The 22,401-nt window shown below is 41.9% G+C and overlaps 2 protein-coding genes across 2 annotated transcripts; both read right to left on the minus strand.

The window, feature by feature from the left end:
* Positions 1–2,868: 2,868 nt before the first annotated feature.
* Positions 2,869–7,275, minus strand: LOC311325488 (xin actin-binding repeat-containing protein 1-like; the record flags this gene model as incomplete). The annotated part of the gene is made up of 4 exons (XM_084458202.1): positions 2,869–2,880; positions 4,578–4,782; positions 5,045–5,175; positions 5,797–7,275. The coding sequence occupies 4 exons, from the start codon at positions 7,273–7,275 to the stop codon at positions 2,869–2,871; spliced, it is 1,827 nt and encodes a 608-aa protein (XP_084314328.1).
* Positions 7,276–7,429: 154 nt separating this feature from the next.
* Positions 7,430–12,891, minus strand: xirp1 (xin actin binding repeat containing 1; the record flags this gene model as incomplete). Its single annotated transcript, XM_084458203.1, has 2 exons — positions 7,430–7,437; positions 7,722–12,891. The coding sequence occupies 2 exons, from the start codon at positions 12,889–12,891 to the stop codon at positions 7,430–7,432; spliced, it is 5,178 nt and encodes a 1,725-aa protein (XP_084314329.1).
* Between the last annotated feature and the right edge of the window lie 9,510 nt (positions 12,892–22,401).

Consider the following 22,401-nt stretch of genomic DNA (forward strand, 5'->3'; position numbering starts at 1 on the left):
TAAAAAGTATTTTGGGGATTACTTCCTGCACCATACAAATTCACAATCAAGTAGTCAATTTTTCATCGCAAGCATTTCAGCAATTCTAAACAATTATACATTCAGAAATGTCCAGATGTGTAATCCATATATTTTTGTATAAATTGTCTGACATACCATTACTAATATTGTCTGAAACAAAACTTCAATATAGGCAATCCAACTGATGGTTTTAGTGAAGAATTTTGAACTTTTGGACAGTACTGTAAAGTATGTTAAAGACAGATTGAGAGGGGTAGTGTATGTCTTGGGGCTGGCTGTTCCTAAACCCAAATCAATTACAGATAGGATGATTTTGTGAGGAATTACTGTGTTCAACTAGTCAAGTAACTCGTGCTGCCCAGAAATGCTGCCCTGAAATACAGAAATTTAGAACAAAGTCTCAAACTCACAGCTCACGCCGATGGCTCGCACAAGAGATTTTCAGGAGCAGAGAAATGTACAATAGTGCAATACATTTTACAACTGTTACAATTTTTCTTCAAATACTTTAATACAGACATATTTCTGATTGTAAACTGACTATTGTAAATGCAATTGGCTGAAACTCACTTTAGATATACAGTACAGGGCCCTATACAATGCAAGACAATAAGCAAAAAATCACCTGGAATAGAGGGGAAAGAACAAAAAAAGTTGTGAAATATCTGTTTTGCACCATTTTGTGCATTGTTTGAATATACTGTTTATCTCCTCTTTAGGAAAATCTTGAAATTATAGTTTAGGAGATAATATATAATGACATATAATATTATTTCACAGGAGAATATTCAGAGTACTCCAATTTCACCAACTTTGAATACATTAATTAACTGTTTGTTGATAAAGACAATTTCAGAGGTGTAGTGTAATGATTAGTGCTCCTAAACCCAAATTAATTGATATTTCTCTCTCAGGTAACAGAAATGATTGATTGAAAAGTGCTAGAATACTTGCGAAGTGCTGTAGAATACTTGTGAAGTGTAGAGTACTTGTGATGTCAACTTGCAAGTCATGAGGAATCATGCACTATTAATTAGAATATAGTTTTTTTTCTCGTGCTGTTTGTACATTTCTATTTAGCATTTTTTAATACAACCTGATCAACTATGGGCTGAATCAAAAGATGATTTTATACAATATGTGCTACAGTTAAACATTTAAAATGTTAGGGTACATTGAAAAAAGATATTTGACTGATGAAAATGTGTTTGGAAATTCACATGGTACATTCTGATTATATTGAAACAACGTATTTGGTATCAAAATACAAATTAAAACCTGTTCCTCTACATTACTTAAATAGTCACATTCTTCTGTTTGTTGCTATACTCCCTTATTATAGTGTCTGGGGCCAAATGTGTCTGGTCTGTTTTAACTGCTCTTATAATAACAGAAAACCATAAATAATCACCAATATTTTTTTCATGTCTCTAGGGGCATGAAAAATGTTTAACAAAATTTGGTGCTGATTTATGGGTTTTGTGTTAATATAAGAGCAGTTAAAACAGACTGGCCAAATATGGCTGCAAACCCTAATAAGCAACTTAACACAACACATTCATTTCTTATGTCATAGTACACCAAGAACACCACAGGTGTGACAAAGTTGACTAAACCACTCAAAATTAAATGAAAGTGGGGATCAGCAATTGTATATGTTCAAATCCCTTGTGTGGAGGAAAACATAAGGTCTTGAGGCAAATAGATGAAAAACACATTATGATTTGGAAAAGTTCTAAATCGGTCAGAACACTGGAAGAAGATAATCACTGACATAATTACCCTAGCAAGTCATCCATCCAGCTATTGTCATTGTTCACATTTGCTGTTGCTGCTGTAGCACTACTGAAGCTAGGTTCCAAAAAGTCCTCCAAGAATGGACTTGGATCACTTGGAGGTATGGGTGACATTGTTATGGATTCTTTATCATGGAGTATATCATCAGGGAAAAGGCCACTCTGAACTGCATGGGGCATCATTGGTGTACTGCCCAAACCCAGAAAGTCTTCAAAGGTGTTGGAGGTGGCTTGACTGGGCTGTTCTGTGGAAGCATCTCCACTGGTCAAGTTATCACTCATCCCAAAGATGTCATCAGGGAACATAGAGACTTTAGGGTCAGAAAAGGCATTTGGACCATCATGGCCACAATCAGTGGCGGCAGGTTGCTGAGAAGGTATATTGGCCTCTGAGCTGAATATATCAAAGTCCATATTGAAATTCCTTCCATGTTCTATCTCATCCTGCCTTGTGGCAGCTTGATCGGAGACATTGATTCCAAGTTCATCGTGAGCCTCTGTTGATTCAGTTTGAGCGTTGTGCATGCCAAGGGAAACAGCAGGGGCATCGGCAGAGAGAAAGTCAAGACATTGAGAAAGCATTGCTGTTGTGTCACCAAAGACATTCACTGTCATCTCATCCTGGGGTTGTGGTAGGTTAACCAGATTAACGGGATACTGCAGAATGTCCTCACCCAGATTAAAAAGCATTTCTGCATTCCCAATGTTTTTTTCTCCTTGCTCTGGTGAACCAAACATTTCATTTGACTGATCTAAGGGGTTATCTGTATCCGCCTGTGCAGACAATGGCTCAGCAGGTCTAAAATTGAAATCATCTCTGAATATTTCACCTGCAGTCTCATTAGGACTGGTTCCCAAAATGGCATCACCCCCGCTTGCTGTTACAAAAACTGTTAAATCCTCAGGTACCTTGTCAGAATCTGTGACCTTTGGTTCAGTGACAACCTTAGGACTAGAAAGGGTGCTATTAGAGACCAACATGCCTGAATCTATAATAGAAAGGCTTTCAACTTCACTACTCTGAAAAGATGGTTCAGGATTTGCAAATGGATCACCAGTCGGCCTAATGGTAACAATTGTCCCATAGGCTGACACATTAGAATCTTTAAGGGTTAAAATGTCATCTGTGAGGTCAGTAAAATCAACTGAAGATTCAAGTGTTGAGGGGACTGTGGATGGATTGGGGTGGGCAGCAAATGGGTTTTCAATGACCTTGCCAACATCCTTTGTCTGTTCCAGAGGTAGGTGTTCAGATGTGTCATCACCTTTTTCTTTCTTAATTCCTTCACTATTTACCCCTTCAACAGCTTTCTCTTTTCTTTCTGTCCGTTGTATTTCATCTTGCACATTTGACTTTGTCTGGGCCTTCTTTGAGTCTTTCTCTTCTGATGACTGGAACAGTTTTCCCAAGATGCCCCTGGGTTTGGGGTCTGGTTTCTTCTTGTCTGTAGGTTCCACTGTGTTGTTTTTTTCATTTCCACCAGATGTAAAAAGTTTGGATAACGGGCTCTTCCCCTTTGACCAGGATCCCCTTTTTACTGGGGTCTTCTCATTCGGTTTGCCTTTCAGAGAGTTGGATCTCTCTACACTCTTCCGCTGACCATCAGGGCTCTCTCTCCTTTTTACAGGATCATTATTTTCATTTCCATTACTTGAAAGAGTTTTCTCCCCTTTACGTTCAGGTTCTGTCTGACCTCCCCCTATTGTTAGATCTACTGAGTCTGAATTTCCTGCTCCAATATATCCTAGTTTCTCAGGTGGCTCTGACTGACTCACTGTCTTCTCCCCATAACTTACATGATCAATTTCTTGGACAACTTGGGATTCAGCTGGCCTACTTATGTGTCTATTCAGACTCTCATTGTCTGCGCTGACCTCTGCTGGAATATCTGGCTGTGGTTTCACTTGATTGACACCCATACCTGTAGTAAATGCTTTTGGTACATCACGCTGTTCTGTACCCAGACCATCTGTTCTCTCATGACAATCATATTCATATGGATTTAGGGTCACCTCACTTTGAACCTCATTTGCCCCTTCTTTAAAAGAGAAAGTATCCTTGTTAATTGTTTTACTGTCGTCTATCCCCACAAGGGAAGCATCACCTGTTTGCTGCTCTTCAGTTTGATTTCCATTTTCTGCACCTACACTCAATTGGGAGGGTGATCGATCTTCAGCATCAATATTTTCTGCAAACCGGACCGACTTTTTAGCTTTACTTGGAGAGTTGGTTTTCTTTGTTGAAAGTGGCATCAGGCAAATGTTATCAGTTTTCTGTTTAGTGGTGGCAAATGACTTTCCAGCTATTTTACGAGATGATGAGGAATCAACCACAGTTTCTGATGTGTCTTGGAAAAGTGCTCTTTTGGATGAAACGCTCCATGGTCTGGATTTCTCTGAAAGAAATGTCTTCGGTGAGTCTAACAAAGCTGTGTTTGATTGCTCCTGCATTGTATAACCTGAGGGAGTGGAGGATATTTTCTCCCTTTTCTCTATGATTTCAGCCTGTTTTCTCTTTGATATGTTTATGTGGTTTTCTGAAATTGGACTCCTCCATGACTTTTCTTTGGCTTTTTGGTCAGTGATGGACACATTTTGGCTCCATGTCAGAGCATTAACCTGCAGTGCTGGGCTACCTCCTGGTCCCTTTTTCTCTGGAGGCCAACTCACTTTTAGCTTGTTCCTGTTATCAGGACTACCGCTACTCACAGATTCTTTTTGTGACATTGGAGTGAAAATGCCTGCTGCAGATGTCTCTACTGAGCCATCCACCACCATCAAATTGGCTTTCGAGGGTTTCTGGGTCATCTTGGCATCTGTCTCAGTTTCCTTGGTCTTTCGGAGCCAGCGGTCTTTGTGTTGTGTGTGGCCAAATCCCTCATCATAATTTCCCTTCCTTTTAAACAGCTGTTGGTAGTGAAAGACACAATAGAACTCTCCATAAAGAGCAGAGCAGTTCTGGAGGCTGCAATAAAGTAGATCAAAACATACATTTGTTAAGTTCTTTGCACAATCCAAGGGTAATATTTGATTTCATTAGTAAATCAATTATTATTCTTTTACCATTATTCGTCATCAGATGTGAATAGATTGAAATGTGAATACATTGGATTAATCTGTGTCACTGCCAATAGTGGTTGCAGGTCTCCTGCTATGGTAAAATTAATGGCACAACATATTTAAATGATTGGTAGATTGCTAATGCACTGTATGACCAAAACACTCACCTGAGCTTCTTTTTACAATGCTTACAGCAGAAACAGTTGTAGTGCAGGATAAGTTTATTGGCCACCATTTTCTCCATCGGGTAGACAGGTGTCAAGCAGGCAGAACACATCTCTTTTGCAGGTGACTGAAACTGTGATGTGAAAAAGCTTAATGATATTTCTATCGTGATAGTATACTACTCTGAAATTGAGATTGAGTGTCTAGATTAGAGATGGCACTGTACATGAAGTACTGTATGCGCTCAGTGATTTGTGTCAACATCTTGTAATGTTACATTTCTCAGATAAAATTAACTTATAACTTTACAATGATGATGTATCAAGAAATGTGTTCACTGATCTTTAATAAAACATTTTAGTTTGTTCTATATAAGTACTATCAATGAAAATAAGAGAAATAAAATGTCAATCACAAACAGTAGGACATTTATTTGATAATTTACACAACAGAAAATATATAGCAAACATATTCCAAAATCTTTGTAAATGCATTTTGGTGGTGGTTACAGTAAAAAATGGTCATAAGAAACATCATAAACATCTTTAAAATGTATGCCATTAAATGTCTTTGTATCATTATATAGAACTGATTGTTCGAGAATGATATATTCATATGACATAATTCACAAAATAGTAATTTTGGCAAACACTAATTGGTGTTACATCAAAACAAAAAGCAAATAATTGTCATCTTATACAACACAAAATGTAACATTTTAACGTTTTCCAGCCTTTTGTTGACCAAATGTTACAAAAACGGTTCCTCTCTCTTTAGCGTTGGACTGAGCACTTTCTGAAAAGGGGTGTCCAGACCTTCGCATTAAAGGGGATGTCATTACTTCATATCGAGGTGGACTAGCGACTTCAAACAATGAGGGTGCTTTAGTCTCAGACTGCTTTGTGACGAAAGTGGAAGTTGTGGAGGAGACAAATGTGTTTCCAAAGCAATCTGTCTCTTCGTACTTTTCACTGACAGTTTTTGTGCCGATTATTCCTGCGGCAGCTTCTGGGACAGTTTGTACCTCCAGTACGCTGACCTTGCGTCTTGGACTTGCTGGACTGTAGAAGTGGTTGGAGGACTCTGCAGAGCCAGTGGATTGGCCCAGATCACCATTCACCTCATGGCTGCTTGGAGGACACCCCTCTGTTTTTGGCTTGAATGTTGAGCATTTAGGTGGCGTTGGCTGTTCTGCAGGCTTCCTGGCAGCAGAGTGAATGGAGATGAATGATGGGGAGGATGGCGTGCTCATGCATTGTTTAACAGGGGTGGATGATATCTTTGATGGACCTGGACTTGTTTTAATTTTTGCCTCTGATGTCTCTTTCACTTGTTCTGTTTTAGCTTTGCTGGATACAATGCTAATTTTCCTGATGTTGTTGATAGCGGGACAACTTTGCTCGGTCTTCAATGATTCATCAAAAAGTCCTGATAACCCTGCAATATCAGCCTCAGATTTCAAGTTGGAGACAGAATACAAGGCCTTCCTTATCACCTCCTCTATATCGATAAGTTTTGCCAATGTTTGTTCTTTCAAATTCAATATGTCTTTGCTTGCCTTTTCCAGGTCTCCAAATGCAGCGTCGACTGAGGACCCATTTTCCATCTCATTACTTAGTGACTCTTCTTCCACCTTTTTTTCCCCTTTTGAATGACTTTGCTTTGTATTTTTACATGGAGTGACTAACCAAGCAGGGACATTTTCAAATAAGGTTTTCAAGGAACTAACGTCTACATTGCTGGTCTCCCCCTCAATCTCTTGAACCTGGAACAGGATTGTCTTGAGTTCTTCGCGTTTCCTAAGATTTTCAAAGATCTCCATTGCAGCCTTCACATTTCCCCTCATGATTTCTTCTTTGTGGACAGACAACCTCTGCATTCGCTCATCCTCTGTTTCCTTCTTTGCTTTCTTCTTTCTCAACACAACTTTGTCCTCAGGTTTTTCATGTTCCTCACCACCAGTGCTATTTTGGATTGTGGGATTTTTTTTTACTGTGACATTGGAGAGTGGAGGTTTTTGCTGATGCGTACTGCAGTTAGATTTCTCCTGGTGAATTGTTGATTTGTTAAGCTGTTTTTCTTGGCTGATAGTTTCTTTAACCACATTAATTTTTTGTGGCAAAACAGAGGCATTGTTCTTCTCTTTCCCACCAAAGTTTTCGAGAGCAGCCTGAAAGCCCATATTAATTTCATGTTTACTGCTAGATTCTTCTCCATAACTCTGCATGCACATTCTGATCTCCTCTGCTGCATTAATTTTCTTAATCACATTTCTATCCATAACATTCTCATTGCAATGTGTATTGCCTGGGCTCTTGTCAATTTCTGTTGCTTGGCACAACAGTGTTTCCTCTGTATGTTCTAACACTTTCCCCTGTCCATTTTCGTCAGTTACCTGAAGTGTATTTGCATCTTGAGCCTGAGTGTCATTGATTCTGGTGATTTGAGGTGAGTCTTGTATTGCTCTATTGGTGTTTTTTAGATTGCTTATTTCTTGTGAATTCCCTTTGTGTGGTAAATCCTGGGTGTATTCTTTCTTATCTGCCGATGGTTTATGTGGAAGGGGAGGAGGAGATGATTTCTTTTCTTGTTCCATTTTAGGGGGTATTACAGGTGTTTGTGGTTTGTCTTTGAGAGGACATAGAGCTTTTGAAAGAGGAGTGATATTCTTTGCTGTACCAGTGGATGTTGGTTTTGAACGCTGTGGTTTGGGTGGTAGGGCTGGCTTCTGGCTTTGTGGTTTTTCACTTGTTTTAGGGGGAAGTGGAGGTGGTCTTGGGTCTTCCGGTGAGGTTGAATTTTCCTTAATGTTTCTTAGAGTGACTGGAGCTGAATTCAGTGATGTGATGGCAGGCCGTTCTCCATAAGTTACTGAAACCGAAGGAGACAATTCAGTGTCAAATGGGGGCATAGATACTACAACACCCTGTTTGTGCACAGTCTCAGAATCCATTTTCTTACTGTTCCCTGAGTAAGCCTTCCCTGAATTAAAGGATATCATTGCCGTTTTGAAGTCCCCTTTGGACACATTTACACTAGACTTCTCAAGAGATTGCAGTGCCAACTGCAAGTTACCTCTTACAATATCTTCTTTGTCTAGGAGCCTTTGCTCTGTTGCGGCATTCTGTAGAGACCTAATAGCAGCCTTCACATCTCCTCTCACAAACTCTGCTTCTGTCTCTTCATTAGTTTTTTCAACATCATACTCTGATATTACAAATGAATGGGGTGGTATGCCGGAGACTGCTGGCTGTGTGGCCTTACAAGTATTTACTATGTCTGCACCTCTTGGCATTTCTCCCTTTTGGCAAGTCTCATTTGGCTCATGAGTTCCCTGATCTCTCTCTGTGTCACTGACCTTTCGAAAAGTCGTGGTAATCCGCTGACATCTGGAGGTGGATGACGATGTTGACCGCTCTGCTGTTGAGGAGCTTTTCTCTTGTGATGAGACATTCACGTTGTAAATTTTACCGGGAACAATTGTTTCACGTTCTACCCGCATGCTTTGGTTCTTTGCCATCTCAAGGGACTGTTTAGCCGCCTTCACATCTCCAGATACTATTTCCTCTTTGAAGGTTTGTGATGGGTTGCTCTCTGTTTCAGGACCTTGTGTGGATAAATCCATGTCATAGATGGTTCCTGGCGTGATGACCTCACGCTCCATGAGCAGGCTCTGTTGCTTTGCCCGCTCTAATGACTGCAGCGTTGCTTTGATGTCACCGGCCACAATTTCCTCCTTTTCCACCATAATAGACTGCTTCACTGCTTGTCCAAGTTGTTGCTTGGCTGATGAGATATCTCCACGGATTATGTTTTCTTTTGGAATACAATGTTCAACACCAAGGTCAAAGGAGCCTTCCGAGGTGAATATTTTTTTGGCGTTCTTAACATCTCCTGGCAAAACATCTGAAATGGTTCTCTCCACTTGCTCCTTTTGCTGATAGAGGTTTCTCTTTGCCTCCCTCACATCCCCCTGCACAATTTCGATCTGTTCTTTTACTGCGAGTTCAACCTCCTCACTTTCTGCTGGCTCAATTTGGAGACTTTTCAGGGTTTGAAGATCTCCTTTCTCGATGCAATCCCTGTACAAGTTAACATTCCCTTTCTCTATTTCATCTGGCCTACATGAAGCAGGTGTTCTCTGATTATTAGCAGTGGCCAGAAGGTTCCCAATAGTGGACCTCACATCTCCCCTGGTGATGTCTTGAGTCTCCGATCTGGTTTCACTGGGACAGACGAGTGAATACACGGTCATCTCTGCTTGGCCCCCAGCCGACTCCTGCATCACAATTCCTTTCTTCAGAGACTTTCTTTGAACTAGCATACCTTCAATCATCTGGGCAATGTTTTTTATTCTTTGATCTCGTTCTAGGTTGATAGTTGACGCTGGCTGATTAGCTGGAAGTTCTAACACTTTGGTGTTAACTTGATCCTGTTCAACCTCCGTTAGAAGGGTAATCTGTGGCTTCAAGGTTGGTTTGTATAACAACTGTAACATGATGTTCTTGAGGTTCCCTTCCACCTTCTCCTCTTTCTGAATTTGGACATTGTCTTCGCTAATGAACTGGTATTTTGCCATGTAAACATTTTTAATCTCGTTTGCCTCTATAATGATGCCACTTGAGCTAATGAATTGCAATTTTGAAAGGCGGGAGAGAGAGTCAGCCACACTACCAACTGTGATCTGGTCAAGTGGTGTAGTCTCAAACAGCCAGGTTGTGCTCTTCACATCTGCTTTTGGTATGTTCTCCTCAACAACATGTGCTGAGGTGTCATCAGCCTCCTTGATCTTGTCTAATGGCTGTGATTCAAATAGCCAAGTGCAGCGTTTCACTTCTCCTTTCTGGTTGTCTTCTCTGTGTACTGTTTTTACTGGACCCTGCTCCTCTGCTTCTCCCTTCAGGCTGTCGATGGGCTGGTTTTCAAAGAGCCAGGTTGACGTTCTCACATCACCTTGCTGGACATCGGTGACACTAACCATCCTAACATACTTCTTCTGAGCTGACTGCTCAGATTCAAAGAGCTGTTTGTTGAGCTGAACATTGTGTTTTCCAAAGTCCTCTACAGCTTTGACTAAAAGCTCTTCCTTATCTGCGAGAGAGTCCAAAGGCTGTGTCTCAAACTTCCATCTGGCTGATTTGACATCACCCTTCAGGACGTCCTCTTGGGTGACTGCACGGATCACATAAACATCCTTTTCTGCGTTGATGGCATCCAGGGGCTTTGTCTCAAACATCCACCGAGCTCCTCTCACATCCCCACTCATCACTTCCTCCTTCTTCACTGTTGTGACTTCGTGGAACTGTCCTTCCTTGTCTCTGATGGCGTACAGTGGCTGAGACTCAAACAGCATGGTGCTGGACTTGACGTCAACATTGCTCTCACATTTTTCCACAGATAGAGATGAATCGTCAAGAGGAGTCTTATCTTGGATCTTGTCCAGGGAGAATGTTTCGAATATGAACTTCTTGTTGTGAACATCGCCACCCTCGACATCAGTGACACACTGCATTCCGGTACCATTTTGTTCTTTGTCGTTTATCATGTTGATGGGCCGGTTCTCAAAAAGCCAGGTGAATTTGTGAACAGATCCCCTCTGAATGTTTTCATCCTGGCCCTCAATGCTTACGGCCTCAGTACCTATGTCATCGAGGGACTTGGATTCAAAGATTTCCTTGACCCGAGAGACATCACCGGACTGAACATTTACCTGGCTGACATATTTCACATCCTGTTCTGTGTCTGTGACCTTCCTTATTCTGTCTAAAGTCTCTGTTTCAAAAAGATGCTTCACTGTTTTCACTCCAACCTCAGCCTTTGCATCATCCTGAATGGTGTTACATAATTTCAGACTATGCTCATTACTGTCTTTGATGCTACTCAGAGGCTGTGATTCAAAGAGCCAAGTGAATGACTTAACATTGGTATTTTCAATGGCTTCTTTATCTTGGATCTTGTCTGCTTTGTCATACAAAATGTCCATAGGTTGTGTCTCAAATAACCACTTGCATGTCTTGACATCACCTTTTTGAGACTCTTCCTGTTGCACCGATGAATTTTCGTTGAATTTAGAATGGATACAGTCTAGTGTTTGAGTCTCGAAAAGCCACTTTGCCATCTTCACATCTCCAGTTATGTCCTCCTGTCTGGTGATCCCTTTGATAACCTCAACGCTCCCTTTTCCCTCCTCAAATTGGTCAAGAGGCTTCGTTTCAAACATCCATTTGCAGTTCTGGACATTTCCTTTGATGGACTCTTCTCGGCTAACTGTTGTGACCTCATGGAAATTTCCTGAGCAGTCTTTTATGGCGTACAAGGGTGTCGTTTCAAACAACGCTCTATTGCCTTTCACATTCCCTGCAGTGATGTCATTTTCCTTCGTTCCATTCATCTCTTCCTCAGATTGGGTGATGTTGCCAAGAGGAATAGTTTCAAAGAGATGTTTGAAAGATTTGACATCCCCCTTTTCAATTTCAAGGTCTCTGACTATGGTTTCTTGTCTGACATTGTAGTTCTCAAACATGTGCTTTTTGCCTTTTACCTCGCCTTGTTCATCTACAGAGAGCGAAACTTTCTTCAGACGCCCAACTTCATAGCTATCCGCCAGAGTCACCACAGGTTGAGTTTCAAACAGCCACAAAGAAGTTTTGACATTTCCTCCAAGAATATCTTCCTTTTCCTGGGCTGGTGAAGTTGTCTCCCCCTTCAGTGCAGCCAGAGGCTGTGTCTCAAAGAGCTTCCGTTTGTTCTCAACATCGGCCTCTCCCACGAAGTCATCCACTGTCCCCTGGAACCTGTTTTCCTCAATACCCTCGCGGATGGTGTGAAATGGTTGAGTCTCAAACATCCACTTCTTTCTATCAACTCCTCCTTTCTGCACTTCTTCCAATGATATCCCTCGAATAATCTTCACACCCGAGGTGTCTTTGTTGATGACATCTAGAGGCTGGGTTTCAAAGAGCCAGCGTGCAGTATTGGTATTGCTGCTCTTGATTTCCTCCCGACAGATTGACTTAATCTCATGCATGTTCCCACTGTTGTCTCTAATTGCACAGCAGGGCTCTGTCTGGAAGAGCTTAATAGTCTTCTGCACATCTCCTTTCTGCTCCTGGAGCTCAGACTTCAGCGTGAGGAGGTTCTGGTCTTCAATGGAGCAGCAGTGTCCTAAGGCATCCAGTGGTTTGGATTCAAAGAGCAGTCGGGCCCCTCTGACATCTCCTCTGTGGATAGGATCCTTCAGGACTGCCTCCACCAGTTCACCATCTTCTGAGTTGAGCTGATTCAGGGCATCAAAGGGCTTGGTCTCAAACAACCATGTAGATGTTCTGACATCACCTCTGACAGACATTTGCCTTTCAGCTCTTGAGCCTTGTTGGATGCTGTCACTCTGGCAAAGCTCAAACATGGAGGAGGTGCCCCTGACGTCTCCACCTTGTAAGTGCTCCTCCTCCAGCAGCTTCTTGGTTGTATGGGGGACGTCCCCAATGTTGTCCAGGGACCAGTTCTCAAAAAACCACCTCATGGATTGTACCTCACCTTGATACCCTGCATCTGCCGCAGTTTCGCACTGCAGGGCCTCAACCAGCTCATCATCAACAGCATCGTTGAGGTTTCCTTTCAAGTCTGGGTGAATGTGTTTAAAGAGCCTCTTCAGCTCACTCTTTTGTCGCTGTTGGTAGAATGTTGAGAAGGATTCTTTGGGGGGAGGCACAGGGAGGGGGGATTGGCTGGTTGGAGACTCTTCATAGTAGAGGGGTTGGGGTGGTACAGGGGGAGGTGGAGGAAGAGGCAGGTCATCTTCCTCATGAGAGGCTTCTGAAACTCTGATTTGCCTGGCTATGTCTGCCATCTTGGAATGAAAACAGAGAGGGGAGGGGCTTTTGTTATTGTCAGTATTCATTCAGTTATAAACCATTATTAGCAAAATATGTGGTAAATGTTAGATAGCCATGCACATAGCAACTAAAGCCATACTTTACCTTTCTGTGTTGGCATGTTGTTTTTCACTGCAAACACGCATCTTCCACCAAGCCGGGGTTAGCAAAACTTCACAACGGTTAGTAGAACGCTAACGGTTATGTCAAACTCACTAAAGCAGGATTTTATTGTTTTAGAAAGGGAATTTGTTTGCGCTACACTAATCGTCACCTTCCGTGAACTGACATGTCAAGTTGAGCATATTTTTTTGAGATACATGTATGTAAGAATCTAATTCCACGGGTGTTTTTTTGTGCTTAGAGGATGCCCTGAACAATCTTAAATATTGTTCATAAATAAGACCATTGGATAGAAAGGGACACAACTCCCCATAAACAAGTAATATCTTATATGTAAGGTTTTTTAGCAAATTACTTAAAGGACAATGCCCGTTTTTGACAACCTGAACCTTATTTACGACATATTATAAGACGTTTGACTCACCAAGATCACTTTGGTGTAGTTCGGAGGCCGGTAGAAGAAATTTAAAATCCAGCGTGAGCCAGTATATCCATGTAATGGCGGTGGTCGGGGCAACGAGAATGCAGCTTCTAAAAATCTATTTTCTGCCGCGAAACGGTTGTTTTCAGCAATCTGTCTTGATGAATCGCTAGTTGTGCTTACATAGAGCATAACTGTTGTGGTTTTCACATGCCATGATCTTTAGAAACGTCTTTTGAAACGAAATAACTTCCTCACTTGCTCCAGCACTAATGCGCACAGCGCGCAATCGTTGCTCCAGCACGCTGTGCGCATGCGTGCTGAAGCAAGTGAGGAAGCTATTTCGTGTCTAACGACGTTTCTAAAGATCATATTACAGAGGCATGTGAAATACCACAACATGCCTATGCTCTCTATGTAAGCACAACTAGCGATTCATCAAGACAGATTGATGAAAACAACCGTTTCGCGGCAGAAAATAGATTTTTAGAAGCTGCATTCTCGTTGCCCTGACCACCGCCATTACATGGATATACTGGCTCGCGCTGGATTTTAAATTTCTTCTACCGGCCTCCGAACTACACCAAAGTGATCTCGGTGAGTCAAACGTCTTATAATATGTTGTAAATAAGGTCCAGGTTGTCAAAAACTAGCATTGTCCTTTAAGATACTGTACTCGATTTTCTTCGAGAAAAAATTGTCAAATCGGAGTCCAAAAATACACTATAATAGGGAAAGAACTTTGAATTATGTGTGAAGCATCATTACTGCAATGATAAGCACCTGTGAAATGTTTTATGTAATCAGTATTATTCTACCAATGCACAGTATTCTGAGTATTACGGTAAGCATGCTTCAATTTGACCAGTTTTGCTCCTGCAAATTTGGACTCAGTCTAAAAATGTAGGTACAAATGTGCCAGTATTCTATTACAGTATATGTTTAAAGATGAGACACATGTCAACATTTAATAAACAATTAGCAATTAAAGTGTAGTAGTTTTAAGTCAAAATAAATAAATAAAATAGTTGTGTATGTGTATATTATATGTAGTTTGCTCCATTTCCAGTTCACAACGAAGGTTTACCATTTCAAGGTGGTTATATTTCAAGGTGGTTATATATTAATTTCACGGCAAACACACTCTAGTTTTAGTCGAATGAGTAATAAAAGGAATTCTATATTGTACCTTGCTTGCTTTTGTCTTCTTTTCTGATGAACCAGGTAGTACCTGAAAACAATCAAACATATGGCTCAGATAACAATCCTGTTGCGTTACTATTTCATGCTTCCTACATGCTGTGTTTTTTTGGGACATATACATCAGAAGAAAGACAGCCATTGGCCACTCAGCACTTCAGTGTGGGGAGGAATGGGAGGAATGCAGGGCGGCTCACTGGATGTGGCGTTCCTCCTGTGGAGTCTGCAGCTGCTGCTCTTGACAGGTAGAGAGAGGATCTGTCTCTCACTGACACTGAAGTGGGTCTCCTCTGATGGCTCTGTCTGGGTGGGGTGTCTCCGTAAGTCAACTGTGGATGCCTCCTGTCATCTGCAACAGAGCAAAGAAAGGATTGCACATACTCAGCTTTCGGTCAGGTCAAGTGTGGACTTCATGATGTATCTTATCCTGTTATTGTATTTCCTGAGTCTTTCCCAAGTCTGTTCATATATAAAGCTTAAATTATATTTTGGCTTAAGAGAGTTGACAAATCACATGACTGACAACATAAGGGCACACTTCTGCTGGTGTACATAGCAGCTGTTTATTAGCACTGACCCACATTCAAAATGATAAGATTGATATTCTTGTGCCCTATGGTATGCAGATTAGAGTACAGGGTAGAGCACTCTGGTGTCAATGTGTGTATATATAGCAGCAGCATGGTGTTGGAATGTGTCTTATCTTGCTGTTGCTGTTATTATTCCTTCAAGCATGTGGAAACTACCATGTCGGATATGGTAAAATACCAGACACCACGCCACCAGACATGGGCAAAACACTGGGCAAAACAATTGGCCTAAATAAATAAACAGTCATAAACAAAGAGAACCCTTCAATCTATCTGGAACACTGATAACACTGACTAATTATTTGGCCAAAATATATTTTAAAAAGTAAGATTACCACCATTGCTTTGCGTTTCATTGTTAACATGAGTGAAATTAATTTTCTTTATGAGCCCTCTCATCAACCTTCAATGCAACATAAAAAGTGGGTTATGGAGGCTTTGAACCTTTCGGTTGACAAGACAAATGACCTCGCTTAACCCACCAGTTGCCCCAAGCCTTAACAAATACCATGCCATGAACTGGCCATAGAGCCCTGGAGGAGAAAAAACACAGCAACTGCCAGCTCAGCTGGAGTGACCCTGATTGTTGACGTATTGTTTTTGTGAGCTCACCTCCATCAAACCGCCGACACCTGACCAAAGACAGCAGGCCAAAGGAATGCTAGTGTCCGTCACCACGGGGGGACATTGAGAGAGTGCCTGCATCTGTATGCTACCAGAAAATTATTTCTGAGACACGAGATACAGTACAGTTATGATGCCTGTATTTTATCACCCTCCTAAATTTCAACATGGCTGTGATTTCTTCTTTTTTCAAGGTATTTAGTAGAAATTATTGCAATTTTGATGGATAGGCTACTTCAAGCAATAGCTGGTGGCCTACACTGCAAATCCTGACGTGTACAGGAATATTTCCAACTTGTTTAAAAAGAAAAAAAATCTAAACAACAGCAGCTAAGCCCTACAGCCTGGTTTGAGAGGTCAGCAGCTCGGGCCTGTTCCATAGGCCCACCAGCTGTAACTAATGGCCAGATTCGTACATACCTCCCTTTTCACGCAGTAAGCTCTCGTCGGACAAAAGGACAGGCCAGCAAGCTGGCGCCTCTCACGAGTCCGGACTTAAAGCATTTTCATAGCTGGGTGAGCAGACAGAATGAGACGACATGTACTGTTGAGCTTCCAAACTGAAGGACTGGGGAGGTCAACCAGGCAGGCGTTGTTGACGCTTAATGATAAATTACTCTTCTGTCGAGCTCTAAAGCAAGAACCAACAGTAGGCTATGCTGTGGGCTACTCTTAAAAAAAGTTTAGACGAAGTAGGGAATTCAACTTTCAATTGCAGAGCTAAATGTGTTTATATTCCATTAATGTTGCCAGAAGTAGCTGCGCTGAGCAATTCCGCATTTATCACCATATCACATCTTCGAGGCTTTTAGAACGGGGCGGTTATTTCCACAGACGCATCCCAGGGGGTTGCTCTATTCCCCCAAGCCCACCCAGACTCCCCTGTCCTCTCCTCCACAGGAATGGAGAGGAGCTATTACAGGCACAGCAATGTGAAGGGCTTCTGAACTACGGACAGCTGTCCAAATGATTGTCAAATGCAGCTGGTATTTCCTCTCCAGCACCTCAGCTGCTTCCTATTGTAACCACATTCACAGACTGCGATAAAAAAGTGAGATAGGGATACATTGATTTCTGCCCAAGAACTTGAACGATTAACCAGAGTGCACATGCAAAGCATTGGCTGCTTTTGAAGTTATCACAACTAAACTATTTTCAGGTTAACATTGACTGTTGATTTGATTGTATGTAGTCATGAGTGCAGGAAATAAATTAACCAATTAAGTTCCAGAACCACAAGAAGGATTCAGATTTCATAATGGAGTAACTATATCTAGGGGAAAACCTACTTGGCAGCTTCATCAGAACTAAATACCCTACAATAGCCTGGTCTGCATTTACATGAGGAAAGGATCTAAACTGATCCTCTTCTCTGGTGGTGTGGGTGGGCGTGTGTCTGTCTGCATTTTAGGATTGTGGGGTAGGATTGCCAACCGACAATCAATCAAAAAAATAATGATGAGGTACTGTATAAATGCCTCTGCTATTACTCACACTGTAAAGTTTTGTTATTTTACTGTATTAACTCAGTAATCAGCAGTGTCATTCAGTTATAGAAGGCCATGATTGGTTGAGCTTGATCTCTGACCTATCATTCCTAACATACCGAAGGATTAGGAGCTTAGAAATGATAGTCACTTAGGACATCTTAAAGATGCCAGAGAAACTAAAGCTCAGACACTTGGTCTGTGACTTTGGGTAACTCCATGTGGTACACTCTTAAACTCACACACACACACACACACACACACACACACACACACACACACACACACCACCAGAGAAGAGGAAACGGTTAGATCCTTTCCCCATAAAAATGCAGACAGTGAATTTCGTTTTTCTTCAATACAATTACTCCATTATGAAATCTGAATGCTTGTCATGGTTCTGCAACATAATTGGTTAATTTATTTCCTGCACTCTTGACTACATCATACACAATCAAATCAACAGTCAATGTTAACACGAAAATTGTTAAGTTGAAAGTAGTTTCAAATTCTCGGGCAGAAATCAATGTACTGTATCCCTATTCTAACATCTCAACTTCATGCCCGCCCCAGACAAAGTTTAAACAGAAGCTTGCATATACTACAACAGATCGCATCCACTACAACAACAAGACATTTGAAATAGTTAACATATAATTAACGTACTGTATATATTAACGTATCTGAAATTAATTCATAGTACTTACAAAAGTAATGCCCAGCGTCTTTATTCACTTGTCGGTGTGCAGTTGAAGGTTGTCAGATAAAGTTCCTGTGTTGGTGTTCAGGAGCCCCTGTTCTGTTCGCCCTGCGGACCGTTATCTCTCTTTATTCCTCTCTCTCTGTCTGCCTGTCAGGCTGTTGTGCCTCAGTCTGGTCCTCTGGCCCTAGTGACAGCTGATTTTTATCAGGCTGTCCCACTGGGGTATTTGGGCTATTTTGGGAGGGTGGCTGAAGGCCGCTGGCCCGGCTGAGTCAGTCACCTCGGTTAGTCACAGACAGACTGGGTCGCTCCCACCTCCCTCTCCAGCTCCTCTCTGTCACCTCCTGTAATGGGCTCTGGGACGCTCCTCTTTGTGATGTGGTTAGTGGACAGGACAATGAAAACACACTCAGTGACTGGGTGATGCTCCTATTTTGGAAAGTGGTGCACTGGTACGAGTCCAGGAGCCCAGGCCTGACTGCATACTCTCTAATAATAAAACATGCCCTTATCATTATAATGACCTAAACTACTTATATGCTCTCATGTGGATTCATAACCACCACAGGACTAAACGACTAAGCGGATAGTTTAGAACAGGGTTTTCCAACGCGGGACGGGTTTTGTACAGGGCCAAAATCATGAGCATGAAGTGATTACATATATGATTTTACAGTCATTTCAAGATTTCGCTGGAACTTATTTGCACAACTAGTTCAGTATACAGGATAGAGGTACATAGTAACTTAACAGGCTGTCCCACTCAGCCACCTCTAATCCTTGGTTACTCGATGGGGGGTAAAGAAGCTCAAACATACAGTATATTCTATATTCTATTCTATACTGTACACATGCCGTACATATGGATGAATATAGTCCCTGTTCCTCCTCGTTTTATTCTTACTACTCTGCATCTAATGTTGTTCTTTTCTTTTTCCAACCTTGCTGTCATTTCCATCTATCTATCTATCTATCTATCTATCTATCTATCTATCTATCTATCTATCTATCTATCTATCTATCTATCTATCTATCTGTCTATCTGTCTATCAATCAGTATGTCTGTCTGTCTGTCTATCTATCTATCTATCTATCTATCTATCTATCTATCTATCTATCTATCTATCTATCTATCTGTCTGTCTGTCTGTCTGTCTATCTAATGTCAATCCTTTTCCTGTCAGAAGCTCTGTCACAAAATGTTCTGTCACCATAGCGTCATGGACAAATCTGGAGATATGTCCCCCCTCTACCAAGATGAAGCAGGGCTCAGAGGGCCTGCGTCTGCGTCATGGTCCTAACTGGCAGCAACGGCCTCTTGTCCTGAGTAGGGTGCATACAGTAGTTATGAGTCTACACATCTACATCCTGTTCTTTATTTAACTGACTACGGCTCTCAGGGATGGAATCCACTGTTTACCTAATGGCTCTCTCCTCTCTGAGGGGTCGCCCAAACCGTGCGATGTCTGGATTCCCGCGTGGTATTTTTATCATGGTCGCCAAGGCCCTTGCATTCCTTCCCTCTGGTAACTCAAGTCGGCTTCACTGACGTGGGTGTTTATGACTTTGAATGCCCTCCACCTCACTCTGCTCCACAATGGTAGGTGTCATGGTAGGTGTCATGTTCATGTAATATTAGACTGATTTGTCCTCATTTGAAAATGTAAAATATTTGGTTTGTTATTCGTTTCTGTAAAATATGTGTTTTCAAAACTTTAAAATCCTCTTCCGGCAGGGAAAATCAAAAAGGTCAAAAGATTTGATTACAAACATCTTTTATTAGATATAGAGTCACAGGACACCTGAGTCTGGCCAGGAAAGGAATGACCTCATTCGTTTGGGGGAACTCCGCCAACCCCCTGTCGAATCACATGCTGTGTGTATAAACATAAACTGGGACTACTACTCACCCTGTTGATGTCTGGAAGCGCTGACGCAGGCCTCTGGGACACCACTTATGGTCTGCCTCCTCCTCTCCGCCCGCACAGCACTCTGGGAAACATCAGCAGTATATATGTAACAGGTGTCACTGCCTCGCTCGTCAGTGTAGCTTCCACCCTCACTTTGGCCTCTGACTTATGAACACACGTGACCACCACTCATAAACACTGCTACCACACACACACACACACACACACATAAACTAACTAATAAACACACAACCACACACTCACACACACACAGTAGTGTACAAACACCTGGGCAGGGGTATCCTTCTTCGCAGGAGTCTGTGCAGTGCTGTGACCCCTCCTCGCCCCTGGGGGGCGCTGTTTCTCCGCGGGACAGGCAGGCGAAGCTGTATTGAGTCGAGGGGAGCTGGAGAAGTCCTGCTGCAGGGCCACCTTGGACTCAAAGAGGGCGCGCAGGGCGCTGGTCCCCACCGGCTCCCTCTGGGGCAGGAACTCCATGGAGCGACTTCTGGACAGACGGAAGCCGTCTCCTCCGCTCTCCCTGCCTTCATATCTCCTCCATGGAGAGACCGCTCTCCTCTCTGAGACTTCTTCTCTGCCAGAGCCAGCCTGCATGGACACCTGGGACAGCGGGAGTATGGGAGGTTTAATCAATGGAAGTTAAGTTTGTGAAGAATAGAATAACATGGCTGAAAACCACCATTGTGGTGATGTTTTCTTTGGAAGGGTCATGTTGTTGTTGTTGTTGTTGTTGTTGTTGTTGTTGTTGTTGTTGATTCAAACTTTGAGGAGTGAGGAGGACTCTGATGAAGATGTAACTAACACCGAAACGTTAGTCCTTTACCTGCACCTAATAAAAGGTCTTGAATTGCCTGTGTGCTCCAGCGACTCTTCCTTTACAAACCTTGAGGAGACTTTTGTAATGTCTTCATAAATACATTCATCTACATGTAATCATGTGTGACTTGTCATGTGTTTTACCTCTGCTGTTTCAGCACTACTCAGCTCCGTGCTACTCTGGTACCTGTGAGCAATGATTAGATAGATAGATAGATAGATAGACAGACAGACAGACAGACAGACAGACAGATAGATAGATAGATAGATAGATAGATAGATAGATAGATAGATAGATAGATAGATAGATAGATAGATAGATAGATAGATAGATAGATAGATAGATAGATAGATAGATAGATAGATAGATAGAAACATGAAATGAACATTCAGTATCATATCTGAAGTTTCAAGTTGATGTAGGTGTGTTGGTTGTGCTCCAGAACTCTCACTGTTGAACAAGCTGAGACACAGACTTCTTCTGGTCCCACAGAGAGGAAGTGACCCATGACCTCTCCTGAACCCCAGACAGGTTCTTCAGTGATTGGCTCCTCCTTAGCGTGCTCATCTCAATGGTGATTCGTCAAGCACTGTCAGCATCTGATAAGTAAAAATTGTCCAGATCTAATGATACCTTCATGAGATCAGATCATATCAAAGCACCAAATAAAATAACACTCAAAATCAACTCAAGTTAAGTTTGAAATATCAGCGATACAATGTTCTTTGTTTACATTGTATTGTGTATATATTGCACCTGTACATTGTAGTTCACTGATTAACGCCTCTTCAGGGAAAATAATACCTACTGTTTTAGGCATCAATATAAGCACTATTCTGAGTATTATGGTAAATGTTGCTCCACTTCTACCATTCTTGCTCCAGGAAAATCAAATCTATACTCCTCCATTCTAGACATACTGTTGGAGAGCTGAATCAGCACAGGTGTGTGATCTGCCAGCTTGTCACACTCTCTATCATATGACTCTGTTAATGTGTAATGCTGTCTCTGCTTCGACAGCACAGTTACAGCGCCCAGGTTCACACTGGATCTGTCGGTTGTAGCGCCCATTCTAAAATTATTATGCAAAAAGATATCCAGGAAAATACAACTGGAAAAAAAAAATGCTGTTTTATTCCCTGCAATCTGAAGTTCATATCTACATGTAGCAAAAGGAAAGTGTTCAGAGTTCAACAACCACTACATTTAAGAAGTCAACACCTATCTAGGTCACTTCTCAGAATCTTGAAATTAACAACAGACCAAACAATAGTATATAATTTCCCTCAAGAGTTCATAATTTGGAAGCAATAGATGTTAAGTATTGAATGTTAAGTATTTGGGCCTACCTGAGTGAAGGACTGTGTCCATTCCTGTTTCTGCTCTTCAGTGCTGTTTTAGGAGCATCTCCCACAAGACATACTCATTCCCGTGATCAAAGTCCTCTCTTTAACACCCTGTGATTCCAGGCTTCCGGAAAACAGATTACCTCCCTGAACCGTGATACGTGCTACAACTCTGACCTGACCGTGCCCTGGTGGGGCGAATAAAACCAAACCCGGGTGTTTTACAGGACGATGTACCCACCCG

Source organism: Borostomias antarcticus (assembly GCF_949987555.1).
Source record: "Borostomias antarcticus genome assembly, chromosome: 24".
NCBI classification, from domain to species: domain Eukaryota; kingdom Metazoa; phylum Chordata; class Actinopteri; order Stomiiformes; family Stomiidae; genus Borostomias; species Borostomias antarcticus.